The sequence below is a fragment of the Nesoenas mayeri genome (assembly GCF_963082525.1).
Source record: "Nesoenas mayeri genome assembly, chromosome: Z".
Lineage (NCBI taxonomy): Eukaryota > Metazoa > Chordata > Aves > Columbiformes > Columbidae > Nesoenas > Nesoenas mayeri.
This window is the reverse complement of record NC_137542.1, coordinates 20,922,284-20,945,460: the sequence shown is the minus strand read 5'-3', so window position 1 is coordinate 20,945,460 and position 23,177 is coordinate 20,922,284. Positions and strand designations below refer to the sequence as shown.

Here is a 23,177-nt window from a genome sequence, read left to right as displayed (position 1 = left end):
TTTAAATCTGAACTTTTATGACCTTTCAAAACATTTTGACATAACTTTTTTGATATTTTACTTTTCTCTCGCTCTCTCTTCGCACCTCCGCCCCCCCGAAAGCACCCCATTAGTTTCTTTCTTGAGCTAAACCTTATTTAATCCAGGAGCTCTTAGATTTAGCTTCTAGAACTCTGATTCAGTGTGGCTGTGTTTACTTACAATTTTTATGAGAAATGAAGTATTAATTGATAATTCAGCAATTAGACTCTCTAACCAAAAATGTATACATAATTTATAGTACTGTTACTGTACAGTACCATACAAGAAATTAAATTTCTTGTACAGTAAGAGAAATTTAAAAGTTTAGAATTTCATATTTTGCTATGTAATCTATGTCTTTCATTACAGAAAAAAAGCCCCACAATTTCTGAAACTGAATTTGCCAATACACTGTAGGAACAGTTTGAAGTTGCAAGTCTTTTTCCCTGATTGACTTTTTTTTTTCCTTTTTTTTTTTTTTAAATTATTATTATTATTTCCTCCAGGACATTTGAAACTATAGATAATGCCTCCCAGGGCTGAGATTATGCTCAACTACCTGAAAAATAACAGATGCTGCTGTGCTCTTCATGGTAGAGAATGCTGCTGTACAAAGCCAGGAAACATCAGTGGAACATAACCCCAGGCAGCAAAATCATTGTTGAGATTGGCAAAAGCAAATTGTACTGTATTAGCGTCTATGGCTTTTCACATCTGCTGGGTTAAATCAGCAAATACTGGCAACAGCCCATTCTGCAAATGGCCCAAATGTTTTCTGAGAATTTGAGTTTAACTTACTAAGCAAAAACCATTCAAAGCAATAGTATCGAGTACTGGAACAAGTTTACCACGAACTATTAAACCAATAACATTAGTGAAAGCATTTATTTCATTCACTTTCCCATTTGGAAAGCAGCACAGTACCTGTTTACACGTACTTTGTTATAAGAATATCCTTTGTGCTAACACAGATTTTGGGCTATCATTTTGTGTATACATTTTGTTTTAATGAATTGTTTCAGTTTTCTTAAATATGTAAAGGGATACAGATGCATATAAATAATTATATAAATGAGAACCAGTATATCAAAAATTACATTAAAGAGATTAATTAATCCTATATAAGTATCCTTTTCAGGTACAAATATGATAGCTGGAACTAGTATGGAGTTTGGCGTTGTTAACTACCTTATAGTATCAGTGCTACTATGGCTCATGTATGATACAGTGAGGTTTATAGCAACTGTTACACTTTATTTAAATTCATTAATTGGTTCATCAAGTATTTCTGCATTTCTTTTGGAAAAAAAAAGAGCACCTGCTCTATCCCCTTAGGAAACAAAATATTTAACCTCACTATGGATTGTATCAGGTAAGGAAATACTACAACAAAGCATTATACTTTCAGTGAAGTAAATGCCATGGTGGTTAATGGACAATTGAGATCTGTGATGACTTGTGATCAAGGCACCCAGAAATCAATTTAGGAAGGCAATAAGCTCCAAGCAGATTCTGTTCTAACCATTCATAATGCACATCTTCCCACTCATACAAAGTGAGGACACTCAAGGGTACCCAGATAATCACTTACCAATCAGGCAAGGTATCTCAGTCCTCGAGGAACTTTCCTTAGATGACCAGTCTAAGGAGGAGACTCTCTGCAGACCTGCTGATCTGAGGAAGGCCAACTCGAAGGGTGTCTCTGTGAGGCTCCATGTATACTCTAGTTGAATCTGAGCTGTGATAATTTATGGTAGAGAAGATCATTGGAAAAAAATGTGCATACTAACAGACTTGCATGATAAGGTCTCCTTGTGAGGCTATAGGAGGCAGACATCTCACTCTCACTATGTGAAGACCACTCCACATAGTTATTTTCAAAGCATACCAAAATCAGTGATATATTTAATGATGTACTGATAAGGTGTTTGAGTCCAAGTGTGATATATTCTCAAAGTGTATCCAGTAAAGGGTCTTTGAACTTGATTTAAACATATACTCCAAATTTGAAGGTTTCTGTATTATTCAGGAATTTTCTGGCTGCTTTAAACTGTAATACCTGACACTCTAGCAGAAGTCAAGTCAGTCTTTTTACATGTAAATACAATTTAAGTATCAGTACTGAAGAATTGGATTCTGTGTTCCTTGTGCCAGAGTTCCATAGTCTCTGACAGGGTTCTTTTAGATGTTCCACACAAGCAACGTACTGAAATAAAAGTATGAGCACAATATAGCACGTATATTGCAATACACAGTTGGATCACAATAAAAATGTGATTGCCATTACTGGTCTTCGTATGCTCAGTGTCATGATACTGGTGTCAATATTTGCTGGGGAGGAATACATGGGTGAAATCAGCTCAGATGTGTTGTCATTTTGTTCAATGTTGAACTTTGATACTCTATGTTGAACTGAACCATGTACACGCTTCCCGTATTCTGGTCTGTCTGGCTCAGGATGACATTTGCAATCCTCTGATTAACTCAAGGAAAAACATTTACACAACTAGCTGATTCACCCAGCTGATACAACCATTTATATAAAACAAAGGCCCCCCTTTATGTTGAGATAAATTCTTCTTACTTTGCAACATCTATGAGCAGTTACTCTCTAGATTTCTTGGAGATTAAAAGCACAGAGCCCTTTAGCACATCCTCTGAGCCTTCTTCAGTTTCAGTTGTTTATTAATTGATCACCTTATACATGGAACATTAAAGTGTAAATTAGAGGAACAGTGCCCTGATTTACAATAAATTATAAAAAAATATTTAAAAAATTATAAAATATACCTCCATCATCAAGAAGACTGCCAGTGTTTGTTAGGCAGAATGAAGGAGTGTCTGTTTAATAGTAGGTCCTCTTCCACATATGGGATGCCCAAGATCTCTTCTCTGTCCTAGAAACTATTAATTGAGCATGGAGCTCCTTTCTCTGACATCAGGAAATTATTGAAATTCTGAAAGATAATTTCACATTTGTTTCCTTTGAGTAACACGTGCTTGTTAATGAACCAAGTCACGGAAGATCCCTTTGGCCCTTACTCGTGTCACAAAGGTGATAAGCTTAATTTACAGCTGCAGAGGTAGGGGCTAGTTTGAAATTGGAGTTTATTTTATATTGTGCACTTAGAGAGATGTTTTGAACTTTACAAGGATGATAAGCTGTAGAAGTTGTATGATATTTAACTTTGTTTCGTGACTGTGATTGTTCTACCTTAGCAATTAGTTTTTGGGTTCTTGTCTATGTAGATGTTTCCAATGGTGCAAATACAAGTTTTTATTTTTCTTGTACAGTGTCTTATTTATATTTTTTTTTCTAAAATTTAGTTAAATTTAATTTTTACACCGTGCAAGATGTCACACAGACTTTTTAATGTAAAAATTGATCATTTTCATGTAAGCAGTTTAATTTTTATTTTATGTAATTTCTCAGGTCTGTCACATTCCAGATAATAAAGGCTTCATGTGAAAAGCAGAGGATTTTCATTTTCCCAGTTGAAGAAACCCTCTACTGTATTTTTATAGTAAAGGAACTGAGAAAAGTGTGCTGTATGGTTCTTCTCATAGTTGCACTTTGAGACAGGGAGTGAGCACATAGATATTAGTATAGTCAGCCTCTGAGCTCGATGCCTTATCTGCTGAAGTTCTCCAGACAAAAATGGTCTCAGGAGAAGAGTGAGCTTGACTATAAGAAGGTGAATCAGGTAGTTATTGTTGTGTTGCATTGTTAGCAATTCTGAATTCCTATGAGTAGTGCTTATATTTTAAATTAAGCATAACATTTACACTTTAACATAGTGTTGTGTGGGAACATGTTCTGCTAAGGAGGTGTTTACTTTTGTAGTTGAAGTGATGGCCTTAATTTTTTATATGACATTTGTTGCTACAGGAATAATTACTATAACTAAGGTAGTGTTATGATTCAGATGGAGATTAAACAACATAAATAGATCAATTGAAGACTTTAAAGATGGTTCTTTGAGTATTTATCAGTGTGCATATGTGTTATGCATGAGAGTTTGCAATCTCTTCAACAGCACTGTCAGTTGAGCTGCAAATGTATATTGAATTCCCTTGTCATGGCTAGCAGGTTCAAGTCCCATATTTTCTTTCATCGTCTCTGACATCAAGACATATCTGGTAGTACAGTTAAGCTGATTTCCTGTTTCTTTACCAAAGAATAATGAGAATGCATTATTCACTTTTCTTTTGATTAATTCTTAATTTGGAATGTGAGTTACATGCTGAAAAGCTGAAAAAAGCAAATGGCATATCAGAGTTCTCACCAGGGAATTCTGCTATACACCTGTACAGTCCTATTCCTGCATTTACTGGCAGTGAACTGTGGGGAAGTGTCAGTGATATGACTCAGGTTACAGCAAACATAGAAGTCAAAATAAATTGCTTAGCTCTGTTTCAAGTGTTGCATAAATACAGTGCTCTCCGTAGACACATATTGTGTTTTGTGTCACTGCATTGGTTGGCCTGAATCTTTGGGATTGTCTGGCTTGGGCCATTGGTAGCTGCTCTTAGAGCAAAGCCAGTTTATTGCAAAGAAGATTTGACTAAATAATGGCGTGGATTGTAGAGCATTGTTGGTTGGCAGCATTGCATAAGTGACTGTCCATGAAAACCTCTGCCGGAACTGAGACAACATTACAGTATCACAGTATCACAGTATGTTTGGGATTGGAAGGGACCTCAAAAGATCATCTAGTCCAGTCCCCCTGCTGGAGCAGGAACGCCTACGTGAGGTCACACAGGAACATGTCCAGGCGGGTTTTGAATGTCTCCAGAGAAGGAGACTTCACACCCGCCCTGGGCAGCCTGTTCCAGTGTTCTATCACCCTTACTGAGAAGAAGTTTTTTCTCAAATTTAAGTGGAACCTCTTGTATTCCAGCTTGATCCCATTACCCCTTGTCCTATCATTGTTTGCCACCGAGAAGAGCCTGGCTCCATCCTTGTGGCACTCACCCTTTATATATTTATAAACATGAATAAGGTCACCCGTCAGTCTCCTCTTCTCCAAACTAAAGAGATCCAGCTCCCTCAGCCTTTCCTCATAAGAGAGGTGCTCCACTCCCTTCATCATCTTGGTTGCCCTACGCTGGACCCTCTCCAGCAGTTCCCTGTCCTTCTTGAACTGAGGGGCCCAGAACTGGACACAATATTCCAGATGTGGTCTCACCAGGGCGGAGCAGAGGGGAAGGAGAACCTCTCTCGACCTGCTAACCACTCCTCTTCTAATACACCCCAGGATGCAATTGCCCTTCTTGGCCACAAGGGCACAGTGCTGGCTCATGGTCATCCTGCTGTCCACCAGGACCTCCAGGTCCCTTTCCCCTACACTGCTCTGTAATAGGTCATTCCCCAACTTATACTGGAACCTGGGGTTGTTCCTACCCAGATGCAGGACTCTACACTTGCCCTTGTTATATTTCATTACATTTTTCCTCACCCAACTCTCCAGCCTGTCCAGGTCTCACTGGATGGCAGCACAGCCTTCTGGTGTGTCAGCCACTCCTCCCAGCTTGGTGTCATCAGCAAACTTGCTGACAGTGCACTCTATTCACTCATCCAAGTCGCTGATGAATATATTGAATAGTACTGGTCCCAGTACTGACCCCTGAGGCACTCCACTACATACTGGCCTCCAACTAGACTCTGCACCATTGACTACCACTCTCTGGCTTCTCTCCTTAAGCCAGTTTGCAACCCACCTCACTACTCTATTTTCTAGACCACACCTCCTCAACTTAGCTGTGAGGATGCTGTGGGAGACTGTGTCAAAGGCTTTACTGAAGTCAAGGTAGACCATATCCACCGCTCTGCCATCATCCATCCACCTTGTTACATTCTCATAAAAGGCTATGAGGTTGGTCAAGCATGACTTACCCTTGGCTCTCAGTCTCTTTCAGAAAAATGCCAATATATAAGATTTTTTTAGGGACATATTGTGTTCATTTAGCTTCATGAAAGATTACGTACTGGTCTTGTAAAGTAGATGTATGATTTTTAGAGGGCACTGTTTTAATCTGTTTCACTGTGGGAACTGATGCTTCCACCATGGCTTTTGCAGGCCTTGAGTACTGAGATGGCACTGATATGTAGTTGAAGTAGAAAGTATGCCTACTTATGACAGTGGAGCTTCTGAGATTTTTCAGTCAGTGTCGACACCACAGATTGATCTCCATTCTTACCCTGAGAATCCTCAGTTAAGGTGGATTCTGAGTGGAGGTATCTGGAGTTTGCAGTTGCCTTATGTGCTTTATACCGTTGCATATAGAAAGCATATGAAGGTACGTGGCACTTCCATACTTCCAGCAAGACATACCTGGTCAAAAAACACTGAGCTCACCTGAGGCACCTGAATGTCTACTCTGAAACCACACATACCAATATGAATCAGGAAAGTAAATTTGTTTTAGGCTAAGTCACTGATGGCTTTTTGGTTACATAGTAAGTAATGAAAGGACTCATTAAAGAGAATAAGAGGAAGTAAGAAGCACCAAATAAATAGCAAAAAAAAAAAAATCTAAAAACCCCTTAAGTTTTCCATTTGTTTTCAGAACATAAATTTTACATTGGAATTACCAAATGAACAAGTGAAGAAAAGCTATAAACTACATCAAGATGGCAATTTGGGTTACATGAAGTGGTTTTATACTCTATGCTTTCTCTCAAACAGGTTGAAAGCTAGTTTTTCCTTGCTTTTTTTTTGGGTAACCAGGTTCTCAGTTTTTATTCATGGTACATGACTTCTCTGACTTCATAGAAACTATGAAGGTAACTCCAGTTGTACTACCTGAGAAGCTGACCTGGAAATTCTGCCTGTCATTGATATTGGCGCATCTTAGAAAAGCCACACAAAGTGAAACTGCTTAAGTTCTACTGATGTAGAATATTTACACATATGTTTCATGTTTTATCTCGTGACCGAGTTGTCGAAGGCAGCCTTGTTGTCATATGCTGTAATGGAAGTCGTGTCCTCTGTAACTTTTTTCCTACTATCAGGTTTTTTTTGACATTTTGTCGTTTCATTGTGTGGGTGGGTGAATGTTGACTGTAAAGAAATGAACTCATATTTCTGAAACCCTTGAAGGATGATAAATTAAGCTTGAGGTTGCCTAGGAAATTCTTGAGAAATGAAATACACAAACCATACAGTAGTGATAACAGAGGGTCAGACAAAGCTTATATCCCTTAAGAGCATCTGTTGTGCCTATTTTTAATTTTGTGTGCTGATCAGGTAACAGTCCTTTAGGAAGTACTGGGCTCCCTGTAGAAGGAGGAGGCATTTTTATTTTCTTGGCTGTGCTTCTGGGCTTGTTATGGTGGAAAAGAGTGAGAGATTGCAGGATGTAATATACAAGAGGATCACATCAAAGAGGTTGAGGTCCAAAATTCATGCAGTAAGGAGTGTTGAGAAGATAGTAATACCTTAAAGGAGATGGAATACTTAATTAGATATGATAGAGATCAGATGCAAATGAGGAGGTTTGTTTCTGGTCAATAAATAACTGGAAGTAGTTGCTCTAAACACAATGTAAAGGGGAAAAACATTTATTAAAATAGTGTTAAATTTTTTGGAGGTTTTGTAAGATGCAGTTCAGTACATCTGCATATGACACTTTGTCCCTCCCTTCACTGGAATGTGGTTTGAAAATAACTACAAAGCTCTTGAAAACAACGAAATGTTTTAAGGTTGCTGCCACCTTTGTTCCTGGCTCTTGTATTCTTTCACTTCCTCGATCTGGAGGGGATTTGTAAACATCATACGAGAGTTTACTGAAATTGTGGAGTTTATTTGTAGTTAAATATTTTCTAAATATTATCTAAATATTATATGTATTTTTAATATATATAAATATTATATAAATATTGTTCTCATCAAAAGCAAAAACAATGTGGTCATGAACTCAGTAATGTGCTGCAGGCAATGGGAAACCAGAGCACTATGTGAGAAAATTACAGCTATTGTCCTAGAGTTGATTCCAGGACTGGAAATCTGAAGATAGATTCTTGACTAAAGAAGAGCATGATAGGCTGATGTTCAGAGCAGAGACCTCGACCCTCATGGGAGAACTATTCAGCAGTGATAAGGAGTGGTGCAATCAAGTGACGTCAATTTCCAAATGAATAATAGATATGGAAGATGTGAGTTAGAACCTTAACGACGAATTTTATGTTCCTCTTAGTCTTCATCAGGCACAGTGAAGCCATGAATTTTCTGTGAGGTCACAACTACAATGAAAATATTTAAAGTGATGGCAGTATAAGCTCCTGAAAGAAAATAATGTCAAAGAAAGGATTTGGAAATTAAGTTAGCAGAGATGAAGCCATTTGTGAGACCATTCCATAAGAGAAAATTTAAATAGGTAGAAATGGAACTAGAGACATAGATTTCAGAGCTCTTTATTTTACAGTTCTGGAAAATTGCATGCAATAGAAAAAAATATGATGGGACAGAATGTTTTTAACGAAAACCTTAGTTAAGCTTTTAACTTAAAAAGAAATCAGAAAGCTATAAAAGTGATGCCAGCATTTTATATTTCCATCTCTTACTTGTGTTCAGCTATTTCTTCACTGCTATTCTTTTACAGCTACCTTATTCACCATAAAGCTCTGCTGCTGAATATTGAGTTGGTAACACCTTTTTTTTTGCAGATCTTTTGTGTTTGTCCTTCCACCTGGATTATTGGCAAATGTTTATTGAATTGACATTAGTTCTCTTGAGAAACTATTAAAAATGGTATAAAATTCCAATTCAGGATATATCAATTAAATTGTGTTTTCTACACTTAGCTTGCTTGTAGATAAATACTTTAATCCATATTTTATTCAAAACTGATAATAATGGTATCAGCTTGATAGTGCTTTTGTAGTAATGTGTGACAATTTATCATAGGAGGAAACTCATAAAGCCTCTGCTTTTTAGTAAAGTCAACGAAGCCTGTCATGGGCTAAAGGAATGTGATGAGTCAGCTTAATATACTTCATTGAACATTTCTCTGTTGTTGGAATTTTCTTATTCTGAAATAAACAATTTTTCTAAAATACATTGTTAGAAAAGCACTGTAAACTATAGACCTTTTTTGCTACCTGAAATTTCTGTTCAATAACTTTCCACATTTTCCTTCCCACAATCACATTATTTTAATTATTCTAATTGATACTTACCTGCCTACTCATTGATCATGAAAGATTTAATAGGCACTGTCCACTTGAGTGAACAGAACCACAGACCTCATCATTAATCAGAGCAGCGTATAAGGACACAATTCAGAAAAAAATAGCTAACATCTCCTGTCAGCAATACTTTCTCCCCTAGAATGAAAAGACACTTCTCTCCTCATAATCTGTACATTTTGCACACAGCAAAGTCGCAAGGTTGCCTGTGAAGATACCTTGAGGTTTCTGACTAGCTCAGACATGTGACTAGGCTGAAGTTCTGGTGTTAACAACTGGATCATTAATAATTATACTATTGATTTCACTAGGGAATGGGTTTTACACCCAGTCTCCTTTTCACAGCTTTCCTTTTCCCACATCTTTCTCAGTAGCAAATGACTACATTTTTTTATTGCTTCTATTGAACAAGCTATTTCTCTTGAGTTTCAGTCTCACTTTATTTGCCACCTTCTCTAGAGGCTTTTAATTTCCTAAGGTCACCTTTGCGGAATTCTGCACAGAAACACTGCAAACAAGTAAAACAAAATTTTCCAGCATCCACAACAGATCACTGATATTACAAAATATTTTTTCCTGTAGCGGGGTCCAGCATACATGTCCACCTACATCTTAGATCTGTTTGTTCACCATTACTTCTTGGGTAAAACGTTTGTCTCCTTTTCCTTTTGGAAAATGAATGTCAGTTCCCATAAAGAGTTCAGAGGTGACATTGTGGGTGAACAGTGATTAGACTGGTGCTGCTTGGCAGGTTGCAACTTATTTCATCCATAAGGAGTACAGGGCAGAGCGCATGGGGGGGGGATAGGTGGTAGATGTTGGAGGAACCATTGGGAGAACCATTAACAAAACCTCTACACTGGGCTTCCGGAGGGCAGATTTTTGCCTATTCAGAAGCCTAGTTCAGAACATAGCCTGGGAAACAATGCTTAAAAACAAGGGGGCCCAGGAGGGGTGGACATGCTTCAAGCAGGAGGTTTTTAGTGCACAGGAACAGGCTATACCAGTGTGCCGAAAGGCTGGCCGGCGGGGAAGACAACCGGCTTGGCTAAACAGGGAGATTCTGAATGAAATCAGAAATAAAAAGAGACTTTACCAACTGTGGAAAAAGGGGCTGGCTACTTATGAAGAATTTATGGAAATAGCTAGATCATGCAGAAAAAAAATCAGGGAAACAAAAGTGCAATTTGAGGTTAATTTGGCCAATGCTGTCAGGGATAATAAAAAGTCCTTCTTTAAATATGTTAATAACAAAAGAAGGGGCAAGGAAAACCTCCATTCTCTGCTGGAATTTGAGGGAAATATAGTTAACAAAGATGAGGAGAAAGCTGAGGTACTTAATACCTACTTTGCCTCAGTTTTCACCAGAAAGACAGGTGGCCCTCAGGACAACTGGCCTCTGGAGGTGGCTGACAGAGATAGCAAGCCGAATAGACCCCTTGTATTCCAGGAGGAAATAGTTGGTGACTTACTGAGCCATCTGGATCCTCACAAGTCTATGGAACCAGATGGGATTCATCCTAGGGTGATGAGGGAGCTGGCAGAAGAACTTGCCAAGCCGCTCTCCATCATCTTCCAACAGTCCTGGCTCACTGGGGAGGTCCCATATGATTGGAAATTGGCCAATGTTACCCCAGTCCACAAAAAGGGCTGCAAAGCTGACCCTGGCAACTACAGGCTTGTCAGCCTGACCTCAGTGCCTGGCAGGGTTATGGAGCAGATCATCCTGAAGGGAATCACACAGCACCTTCAGGATGGACAAGGGATCAGACCCAGCCAGCATGGGTTTAGGAGGGGCAGGTCCTGTCTGACCAACCTGATCTCCTTTTATGATCAGGTGACTCACCTGGTGGATGAGGGGAGAGCCGTGGATGTGGTCTATCTGGACTTCAGCAAAGCCTTTGACACTGTCTCCCATAATATACTCCCACAAAAGCTGGTAGCCCGTGGCTTGGACAAGTACACTCTACGCTGGGTTAAGAACTGGCTGGAGGGCTGGGCCCAGAGAGTGCTGGTGAATGGGGCTGCATCCAGCTGGCGGCCAGTCACTAGTGGTGTTCCCCAGGGGTCAGTGTTGGGTCCAGTCCTGTTTAACATCTTTATTGACGATTTACATGAGGGGATTGAGACCATCATCAGCAAATTTGCTGATGACGCCAAGTTGGGAGGGAGTGTCAACCTGCTGGAAGGCAGGAGGGCTCTGCAGAAGGATCTGGATAGACTGGAAAAATGGGCTGATTCCAATGGGATGAAGTTCAATAAGGCCAAGTGCCGGGTGCTGCACTTCGGTCACAACAACCCCCTGCAGCGCTACAGGCTGGGCACAGAGTGGCTGGAGAGCAGTCAGACAGAAAGGGACCTGGGGGTACTAATTGACAGGAAGCTCAACATGAGCCAACAGTGTGCCCAGGTGGCCAAGAAGGCCAATGGTATCCTGTCCTGTATCAAAAATAGCGTGGTCAGCAGGACAAAGGCAGTGATCCTTCCCCTGTACTCTGCATCGGTGAGGCCACACCTGGAGTACTGTGTTCAGTTCTGGGCCCCTCAGTTCAGGAAAGACATTGAAGTGCTGGAGCGGGTCCAGAGAAGAGCAACAAGACTGGTGAAGGGACTTGAGCACAAGACCTATGGGGAGAGGCTGAGGGAGCTGGGCTTGTTTAGTCTGGAGAAGAGGAGGCTCAGAGGTGACCTCATCACTCTCTATAACTATCTGAAGGGAAGTTATAGCCAGGTGGGGATTGGTCTCTTCTCCTAGGCCGTCAGCAATAGGACAAGGGGGCATGGGCTTAAACTCTGCCAGGGGAAATTTAGGCTGGATATTAGAAAGAAATTCTTTACAGAGAGAGTGGTCAGGCATTGGAACGGCCTGCCCAGGGAGGTGGTGGACTCGCCGTCCCTAGAGGTTTTTAAAGTGAGGTTGGACATGGCACTTAGTGCCATGATCTAGTAAACAGACTAGAGTTGGACCAAGGGTTGGACTCGATGATCTCTGAGGTCTTTTCCAACCCAAGTGATTCTCTGATTCTGTAATTAAGGAGTGGGAGAGACTCAGATATAGTGTTGTGGATATGAATACGAACTGTAAGCACTAGACCTAGTGACCTGCTCTATGTGGAGCAGTCAGCTTGTGACACCGGTGTCAAACCACTTTTTTGTGTGCTTGCCGTGTTGCATAATTCTTTGAGTCTTCTGCCTTTGTATTCACACACAGAATTCTTGTAGCATTGTTTTGTCATTATTGTTAGCACACATGACAAAATTGTTGGTTGTCCTAGTTGCAGTGTAAACACTTTTTTTTTCTTTTAATTTCTTTAAGAACTGCCTGAGGCTACCTTAATTGAAGAGGAAGTTCAAGAGACAGAGACATGGGCCAGGCCTCTGGTCTACCTTTGGCAGACACGAGTACACAATTTCAATGCTGAAAAAGAGTACAATGCAGCTTGTGCAGAAAAGGAACCTCACTGTGCCGTTTGCACTCTCCTCATGCCGTACTACAAGGTAAGCGAGACTGGAATAGCTCCATCTCCAGGTGAAGTGTGAAATAGTTGCACAGCTACTTCATTTCCAGCAAACTAGAAATAAGATAAGCTTATGAAATTGATTTGTGTGAGAAGTAAACAAACTTGCTATTGTTGAAATTCAAACTGATACTCTCTTCACCTGCATTTATTCTTGGTTGCAGACAGTGTAGGACTTCTACTAGGGTTTGTCCAGGATTGATGTTGACTGTATGTGTGCTTGCACTTTAAGTTACACTTTTGGAGGTGGCAAATCCACATAGGTTTGTATTATTTAGCTATATCTTTATATGTGCATTTTCAAATGGTTTTTATCAGAGCCTCTTCTATGTCTCTTTCCTGCAATGTTGAAGAACTAAGTGTTTTCACAGTGTTCTTGGGACTAATATTCCCATACAAACAGTAGAGTACTGTTTGATACGGGCTTGTGGAATTCCTATGTGAAAAGTCAGCTAAAAATACTGCTGTAGTACAGTGGTACTAATTCTGAAGCTGCTAAACTGGAATCCCTACAGCATGGGAACGAGGAAGAAAACTTGTACTTCACTGGACCCAGTTAAAGGGCTCAAAGGGAGACAGAGGCACAAGCGTTGGTGAACACGGCTGCAACAACACTAGTTTGCAGGCTGAGTGCTGTTCTAGATTTCACAGTTATTTGAACAGAACGGGAGCTATAGAATGACTGTGATAGATAGCTAGAAGCAGTTAATTTTCTCATAAAACTGTTACGTTGTTAGTACAAGAGCTGGGAGGGGAGAAGTCGTTTGATCAGTGTCAAAAGGAAGAGTAAGACAGACTCTCCTTTCTGTTACTTAAATATAAATTTTGTTTATTTTCCAGCCAGGCAATAATGATGAAGAAAGTCCTACTTTTGGGGAAGCAAACTCAGCAGAAACATTGATGACTGAAAATGAAAAGACTAAACCTCTTATTCCAGAGATGTGTTTTATTTATAGTGAAGAAAACACGGAAAACTATCCATCAAATGCCTTTATCGAAGAAGATGGAACAAGTCTTCTGATTTCCTGTGCAAAGTGCTGTGTACGGGTTCATGCAAGTAAATAAACTAATTGTTCAGTTGGTAGAAATGTAATTTCAAACTTTGTTGTATTGATAAATAATAGTTGACTAGGCTTCTAGTATGTCTTATGAAGTACTTGAAGAACATTTCTTTATGTAATCCTTCCATTTCTGGCTAAATTTATTTACAACTATGTTACTTTTTCTGTTTCTAATTAATTAATTGCTTTGAAAATAGTGAAGAATTAACTTCTCTGTAAACTTCCAATAATCAGGAAATTGTGATTCTTGTTTCAGTTTCAGGCTGTTAAATTCCTCTTTTACTTGTGGTATTTTAAACCACTGTGTGATGTTACTATGTTCTTATTAAATACTCAGGATGAAATCTTTCTGGAAAGATTGTGAATATTACTATTAACTTTAGGTATGCAGTAATTTCCTTTACCATGCATTCTTTTTTATGTCAAGAGTGACTGATGAATGCAAGTTTTTTTTCTCCTGTATCTTCTACAGACAAGTAGGACTTGAATAGTTAACTCTAAGAACTCCATGTGAAATTCGTACATGGAAGTGCGGTATAATTGCGTAGAGTAAATGTCAGCTTATTAATTCAAATTAGGCATTTTATACTGCAGAGAGAATTGGTCATTTGCTGTTGAAGACAGAAAATAAGAAATTCCCTGGGGTTTGGGTATTGGGGTGGTTGTTGTTGGGTTTTTTTGCATGTCTTTGTTTTCTGTTTGTTTGCTAGTGGTTTTTTGTGAGTTAGGTTTTCTTTGTTTTTTTTTTAGCTTTAGGAAGAGTGTCTTTGTGTCTAGTTTATATATTCCATGGACTATGGGATTAGCAGTAGGCCTAGTTTGGAGAAGTCTGCTTGGTCACAGGAGATGTTTATTACTAGTGTTTATACACAGCTGAATTGTATGACATCATAGACAGAAAGGCAGAATATATTAATCAATTCAGCTTTTTTATTCTAGGTTGCTATGGTGTTCCTTCTCATGAAATCCATAACGAATGGTTGTGCTCTCGGTGCAGTAAGGAAGCCTGGACAGCCGTAAGTTTCACGTGTTGCTTAGTTATCTAACCCCTTAGGGATTAAGGAAAGAAAAAAAAAGAAACAGCACAAGCATGATTGCATGTGAAATGTGGCCTGTGTATTTTTTTCTGAACATACTTGTTGGGGAAAAACTATTTGTAAAATACAATTAGATTTCAATGTAAAATGTAGTAGTATAATATTTTGATAGACAAATTTGGGTTAGGTTTATACACTCAAGAGGATCATCTAACAGAATATAGTTGTGAATAGAACATTGTTCAAAGAAACAACTGAAAATTTAAATGCAGGTAAGAAGGAGGAAAAACAAGATTTCCTCTAAATATTTTAGACTTTGGAGTGTATGTGTGGGCAGCTGGAGAATAAAAAAAGGGAAGAGAATAATAAATTACAGTCAAGAAGTAAATCGTTCTTTTGCAGCAGGTTTACTGTGCTGTGTAAGCAGAAGGTTTCACTTGTGAAGATCCTAAATGCCTGTTTTGTTTAAAATAAGGTATAAAATAGTTCTATACAGCAAGGAATAAATAGACAAGAAATTAATAGTTCATACAAACCCTAAACGTATAGTCATTAAAAAAACCAAATCAAAACAAACAGTTTAAAATTTTACATTTTACCAATCTATCAGTTGCCCTGCTCACTGATCTAATACTTGTTTTCATTAAAAAAGCTTGAGGAAATGTGATAAACAGTAAACAGTTTTGATGGCAGCATGGCTTCTTTTCATTCTGTTGTTGAATTACCGCCACATAATTTGAGTGCCTTAAAAATGTGAATCCTTAAATGACATCATAAAATTTTTAGATATGTTGAAAAAGCAATGAGAATTCAAGCTACTGGAAAATAAAATATTTTTTATGAGAGCCACCTGTAAGAAGTTCATGGTCATAGCATCAGCAAACTGAAAGTAACAGTAAATATATATATGTATATATATGTGGTTTTTTGTTGTGTGTTTTTTTTTTTACACTGTCAACATTTTAAGGATCTTTCATGAATGCTGAAAGTTAAGGAAACAAAGGAGGAATTGGTATTTTTAATCTTCATATTACCTAAGCTGGGGAAAACAAAAGGAAAGAAGTGATTGCTCATTACAAAAATATGGTCCATCTCTAATGTTTAGTCCTATATTCTCTCAGTTTATAGCTATTAAATTATTTATTGAATCAATTTCTATCTCTGTAACGTGCTTTCATTTTAGTAGGAAAGGCATTCTTACTAGGTAGAATTCAATTTTCATATTTCATTGATAACCAGAAAACTTCATTATAGTTTCCTTAGCAGACTGGATGAGTTTCAGGATGTCTTGAACAACTTTTGTGACTACTGTTCTGAAGTCAGGAGAAAAGCATAAGCCTGCTCTAGCAAATGACAGGTAGCTTTTAACTCAGAATCTAATTATCAGTTAAACAAACACTGTTAGAAAGCCTTGCTGCTATATGAAGAAACTTTGTTAATTTCTTTTCAGGGGATATATGCTACAATGTGCAAGTATGGGAATTCTGAGTTGTCATTCATTAAATTCTGTGTGTGACAGCAATAGGACTGAATCAGATTTTTTATTAAAAAACCCGAAAAATTTAGAACTTTGCCTTGGAGTCTGATGTTAACTGCATTGTGACAGTAACACATTTGAGGGAAAATTTGGGGAGAGTTTTTCCCTTTTGACTACAGTGCATATTTTAAAATCAAAGGTTCTGAAAAATAGTAAAACATAAATTTTTTTGTAATTTGTTAACACTGTGTTGTAGAAAGGATTCTAAAATTGTCCTGGGCTTTTAAGGTTATTTTACAAATGTTCTTGAAGTGAAGAAGGCATTCAGATAGTGCAGTGGTAGGTGAAAGAAAAGAACAAAACCATTGAGATAATGACTAGTGTGACTCATTTATGTTTAGTATGGGACAATAAAGGGGAAACTGAGTAAAATGGTAGAAAGAGGAAAATGTTGGGGAAAAGATTAAAGCTTTATCTGACTGGGATTTTTGTTTTACAAACTTCTGGGGCAAAAATTTGCACACAAGGACATGAATTTGAGAAGAATTATGCACATTTTACTGAATAGATTTAGTTTTATTCTGCTGTGATGCATATACGTTTCTGAAAATAAGAAAGATCTTATCTTTAGGAAAAGTTCTTTTTGGCCAAATTATTTGAGGAGATGAGATGAAGCAGTGGAAGAGATATAAAAAACATACAGAAAATAGCTAAATGGAAACTTTATGTGAAGTGCTTTTAGTACTGTTTTTTTTCAAAAACACACTCTAGGAACTGGAGAGAGTCACAGAATGGTTGGAGTTGTAAGGGACATATGGAGATCATCTAGTCCAACCCTCTTGCAGGTTCATGCAGAGCAGGTGGCACAGGATTGCATCCAGGTGTTTTTTTAATATCTCCAGAGAAGCAGAATCCACAGCCTGTCTTATGGAACCTCACTGTTCCAGTGCACTGTCAGCCTCAAAGCTTCTCCTGATGTTCATAGTCAGCGAGCCGCACAGCGGTGGTAGCAGCTGGTTCCCGTGGCTGAGCACGGGATCGTGACAGACATCAGTGTTCCTGGAGCCGGGGACACCTGAGGAAGATTCTGCTGTGGCATTTGTGCCAGGAAGCGACAGCTACTGCAAGAGAGGCTGATGAGGGTTGTGCAGGAGATTCAAATGGTTCTGGGGAACACAGGTGACGAGGAGCACAGTGAGCAAACACGGAGGTGGCAGTGCGGCACTTTGCTCAGGCAGGGCGTGCAGGATGATGTGGAGGGCTATCAGAAAATGCTCTTGTGTTTAAGTAGGTGTGATGTGGGTTGGTAATGTCCCTGATTGGGTTATGAGTCGTATAGAGTGTATGAAGTGGTTAATAGGGTTGCAACTCCATTTAAAATGATTGTAGGGATAGATAAGTTGAACAGTGAAATTGTAATATTTAATTCTGCTATTAGGTTTGTTGGTGGGGGGAGCGCTATGTTTTTGAGATTAGCTAGGAGTCATCAGGTGGCTGTCAGTCGTAGGAGTTGTAGGATTTGGTTGTGTGAGCATTCATAATACCTGAATCTAAAACCTCAGCGCCCTTGCTTTTAAAGGATAATAGCAATCCGCTGGTCTTAGGAGCCATTCATTTTGGTGCAAATCCAAGTAAAAGTAATGGAACCCGCTCTACTCCCTAACACCTCCATTCTCCTCACACTAATAATCATTCTAACACCAACACTACTCTCACTAGTATAAAAAAATTCCCAAAACTCACCAACCATCATATGTACTCAGATATAGAAATTAGCAGTTCTTGTTGGTTAAACCTCCCCTTGGCAGGGGTGACAGTGAGTTCAGGTTTTAAGGTGAGAAGTAGTATAGTTCGTATTGGCTAAGCAGAGTAGTATAGATAAGTTAATCCGTGGGTGCATTCAGTCTACATCAGTCTTTACTGCTAAGGCCGGCCCTCAGGAGTCCCAGGCCTTGGAGGTAAGAGGGAAAGTCTGAAGAAAGGAAGACTTTCCCTTAGTCAGGGGAGATCACATTAGAGATCGTTCAGGCAAACTAGACACACACAAATCCATGAGCCTCAATGGGATGTACCCATGAGTGCCAAGGGAGCTGGCAGTTGTTATTGCTAAGCCGACTGCCATCATGCTCAAAAGGTCATGGACAAGTGGTGTCCCTCAGGGGTCCATGTTGGGATCAGTACTGCTTAACATCTTTGTCAGTGATGTAGACATTTGGATCAAGTGTACCCTCAGCAAGCTGTGGATGACACCAAGCGGAGTGGTGCAGTTAACACACCTGAGGGACAGGATGCCATCCACAGGGGCCTGGAAGAGTTCAAGGTGCAGGCCCATGTGAACCTCATGAGGTTCAACAAGAGCAAGTGCGAGGTCCTGCACATGAGTCAGGTCAACCCCCAGTGTCATTACAGGCTGGGGGATGAAGGGATTGAAAGCAGCCCTGCTAAGAAGGACCTGGGGGTACTGGTGGATGAAAGATTTGACAGCAGTGTGCACTTGCAGCCCAGAAGGCAAATCATGTTCTGGGCTGCAGCAAAAGAAGTGTGGCCAGGAGGTTGATGAATGTGATTCCACCCTCCTACTCCACTCTGGTGAGACCCCACCTGGAGTCCTGCATCCCACTCTGGAGCCCTCAGTACAGGAAAGACGTGAACCTCTTGGAGCAGGTCCAGAGGAGGCCACAAAAATGATCAGAGGGCTGGAACAGCTCTGCTGTGAGGATAGGCTGAGAGATTTGGGGTTGTTTAGCCTGGAGAAGGCTCCAGGGAGAACTTATTGCAACCTCTCAATACTTATAAGTACTTATAAGTACTATAAGAAGTCTGTCCCCCTATAAGAAGGGGACAGACTTTTTAGAAGGGCATGTTACAACAGGACAAAGAGTAATGGTTTTAAACTAAAAGAGGGGAGATTCAGGTTAGACATCAGGAGGAAATTTTTTACAATGAGGGTATAAAACACTGGCACAGGTTGCCCAGAGGAGTGGTAGATGCCCCATCCCTGAAGACTTCTGAGGCCAGGCTGGACGGGGCTCTGAGCAACCTGATCTGGTTGAAGATGTCCCTGCTCATTGCAGAGGATTTGACTAGATGAGACCTTTGAAGGTTCCTTCCAACCCAACTATTCTATGATTCTATGAACTTACGTGTTTCAGTTTGTGGCCCTTGCCCTTTATCCTGTCATTGAGCATCACTGGAAAGAGTCTGACCTCATCCTCTTGATACATGCCCTTAAGATATAAGTGTATAACTATATATAACTATGCATAGTTATATATAGCATATATATTTATATAGTAGACATATATATAGAGTAGATATATTTATATAAGTATAAATAAGGTCCCCTCTTAGCCTTGCCTTCACTGGGCTAAACAGATGCAAGTCTCTCAGCTGCTCCAGTCCCCTGATCTTCTTTGTAGTCCTCTGCTGGACTCTCTCCTGTAGTTCTGTTTGAAGACTCAGTGGATTTATGGAATTTTATGTGGTAGGTGACAAGAAGATGGTAGGAATGAAATGGAGCACCATTTTCACTGTGCAAAGGCTGGACAGTATGTGTTGCCCGCTTGGACAATTTATTTAATGTAAACTTTGGCTATTATATATCTAACTGAATTGCTGTGGTTTTTTAATGTATTGATTACTGTACAGCTAAATTGTCAGTACTGACAGCTTCATCTTTCTATAGCTGATTTGGTGACCTGACTGAAATGAACTTATGCCCCAAGAGACCTCTTAATTGAGATATGGTTATGGAGTAAAATTCACATTTTTAATATCATAAGTTGTCATTCAGTTGGCAAGTTTTAATGAAATGTTGAAGATTGAATAGACCTCACCAATATTAAGTTTACTTAAAACTTGTCCTCCATAGTCTGCTATCTTGTGTGTGTTGTTATTACAAGTTGTTCACATGTCAGTGTGAACTGTTCATTGTCGGCAGAAGGATGTAGGAGTGATAGATAGTAGGCATCTGCTACCTGAGTTAAATATCATTTTGAAGGATCTGAATAATGCTCTGTTGTTTAATCATACATTAACGATACCCGGTTCACTTTTATTAATAGTAGGGTCTTTCAAAACTTTTCAGATGCTGAAGCAATCTCACAACTATTAGTGATTATCTCTGAGAGTTTTTGAAGCTTATATGAGGTGCAAGCGGCATGGAAAATTTCATGTTGCTTTTTAAAAAGGGAGGAAATGGGTGACTCAAGGAATTATGCAGCAGTCAACCTACCTTGGATCCCAAGAGAACTAAACAAATGATGAATCTATCAATTTCTGAGCACCTAGAGAGTGACAAAGGTACATGTATTTATGAACAACCCAGCTTTTTGCTGTAACAGCTCATGGGAATACAGAATAAGCAAAGGATTTCATGCATCCTAACTTCCACAGGGTTTTGCTAGTGTTTTAAATCCAAAATTTTAAATTCAAGGGACAGAAGAGATATGATATAAATCAATAGTTGCCAAACACATGGAAATATGGATTTACTTTCAACCCACAGTACCTCAGGCCACAGTCATCATTCTCATCAGACTCTTGACATCACTAAGAATGATAAAGTTCTGTGCATCATTCGCTGAACACTTTTAATGTCCTTATGGAACAAATGTGGAAGTCTAGACTGGTCTGATTTAGATCATTTAAGATGAGCTTGTGGGAGATGGGAGAGTATATTTCAAGGTAGAAACTTCCAGAATACTGTGAAGTGTGTTTCAGGCATTATTCAAAATATTGTTTTCTTCAGTTATTTCAATATTTCAATGAAGTGAAAGGATTAATAAGAATCATTCCTGATGCATTTTCTGTAAGTACCAAGGGTGTTAGGCATTTTGTAGGCTGAAGTTCCCTATAGTAATTTGGCTTCCATATAAGATGGAAGTACCTGCCTAAGCAGTAGCTCCTGCTGCCGACTGCAGTTGTGACCATTCTGGTTGCAAACTGAACCTATGTCATCAGTTCTATAGAGCGTGAAACGTTATACCAGGATGTTTAATCCTTGCACTGGAAGTAAAGCCTGAAAACCACACGGAACAGTCTTTCTGTTCTCTTCAGCTCCGATGAGAGCCCAACTGAAGAACTGTTTCTAACAGGTGGTGCAAAAAAAACATGAGTCTGAATGGGATCGAGAAAAAAAGAGGTGCAATTGAAATTGCAAAAAACAAAACCCAAAATTCTTTTAATCATTCCTGATAGATCTCAATCATTCATAAGGGAGGACTGAAAGAATTAACTTAGTACAGCCAGCCAGTGAAAGTCAGAAAGGAAATAAATAGCATTCTCTCATGTAAAATTATGTGTGTATATCAAAGAGGAACACAATCAATTGCCATTTTCTCATTTTAGGGACAAGATGACTCGTAGCAACTTTAAACTGCATCAGCGTAAGTTTATGTTAAAACCAGGAAATTTTGCAATTTTTTATTTCTAGAAATAGTGAACTACTGGGGTAGGATCTGTAGAGAAGTTGTAGAGTCTTATAATTTATGATTTCTAAAAACATGTTAGAGAAACATTTTCCAGGAATAGTTGAAGAAGACTTGATTGTGCCTTGAGCTAGAAGGACAAAATAGACACTGGGGATTCTTTTTCTATGGTTCTATTTTGCGTTTGAATAGTGTTATTGGTTGCAAAGTAATATGAGTGTAGTTCTCTTTGGATAAAAAATTATCGGTTTAATATACAACTTACATTTATTACTGTATTTGTGCTTGTATGGAACCTCATTGCTGACAGCAGCATGATTAAGAATTGCTGATACTTATTTGGGTCCTATTTGTCATTTTAGGATAATGTTACTGTCTCTTTGGAGTTTGGGCAATAACCTTAGCTTATCCTAACAGCTTTCACTTCAAAATAGTAAAATACTTTTATGTAATCGTAGCATTATAGTTAAGATAAATGTGGTTCTCTTTTAACCAATCTTCTGTACATCTATAAAAAAGACAGCTTAATTGAATACACTGCTGCCCAGAATACTCCTTTCCCTTCTAAAAATATGCAATTTATGTTAGTTGTGCCAACCTGCAGCTGAAAGTTTTATGCTACCTTTGAATTATATGCCTATGCTTCTTTTATGAATCAGGTTTTTTATTTGTTTAATTTTTTTCTGTATGTGTTGTTATACGTATGGTATTTTAATTGTATTTTAAATTGCTATGTGGTACCATAAGTCCCTCTGGAGAGGGAGACATAATTAAAGATAATTACTTATTTGCACAACTTTTTTTTTTTTTTTTTTTTTACTGTAGGAAATAGTGTATTTTACATTCCAACTAACATGGTTCAGACTTCAAGTTTCTGCATGAAATGAAAAAATTGTATTCATCCGAATTCTCATTCAGGATAAGCACTCTTAAAAGCTGCAGCTGTTGCAGAAGATGTGAAACTGTGATTTGAGTCATTGTGGGAACTATATATCCACATGCCTTGAAAAATTCAGTTCTTGCATCAGAAAAGTGCACAAAAGGAGAAGATTTAATTATCATAAAATACCTATTATTTGAAACTCCAGTTTCCTGAATGTCTGAATTGTTTTCCTTCCACTTACATTGATTCCCAGGAGAAGGAGATGTAACTGAGGAAGACCTGTCTGAGGAATTCCCTTCTGGGTAGGGCCTTAAATCCTGAAAGGAAGGCTGATTGGAAAACAAGGAGAAATAAATGTTTTGTGCAGTGGAAAATAAAATGGAAGTTATGAAACACTGGTACAAACATTGCTTCAAAGTTCACAATTCACTTCTTAAGAGGGAGAGTTCCTTCTCATTCCTCTGCTTATGCAATTAAATATTGGTTTTAGTTCTGTTAAATGATACTTTATATTATACTAGGTGGTAGGTCCTGTTTGGTGATGTTTACTGATGAAAAAGA

General features: G+C 38.8%; 1 protein-coding gene across 1 annotated transcript in view; it reads left to right on the top strand.

Annotated features, from left to right (window-relative positions):
* Window positions 1-22,822, top strand: part of LOC308051857 (lysine-specific demethylase 4C-like) — a gene marked incomplete at its 5' end in the record, with an annotated part of 37,046 nt that extends 14,224 nt beyond the window's left edge. The window contains 4 exons of the mRNA XM_080362502.1: window positions 12,528-12,709; window positions 13,570-13,786; window positions 14,730-14,806; window positions 22,559-22,822. Of these exons, the coding sequence (XP_080218628.1) occupies window positions 12,528-12,709; window positions 13,570-13,786; window positions 14,730-14,806; window positions 22,559-22,615 (533 nt within the window). The 3' untranslated portion in view covers window positions 22,616-22,822. The remainder of the gene's footprint in view (window positions 1-12,527; window positions 12,710-13,569; window positions 13,787-14,729; window positions 14,807-22,558) is intronic.
* Between the last annotated feature and the right edge of the window lie 355 nt (window positions 22,823-23,177).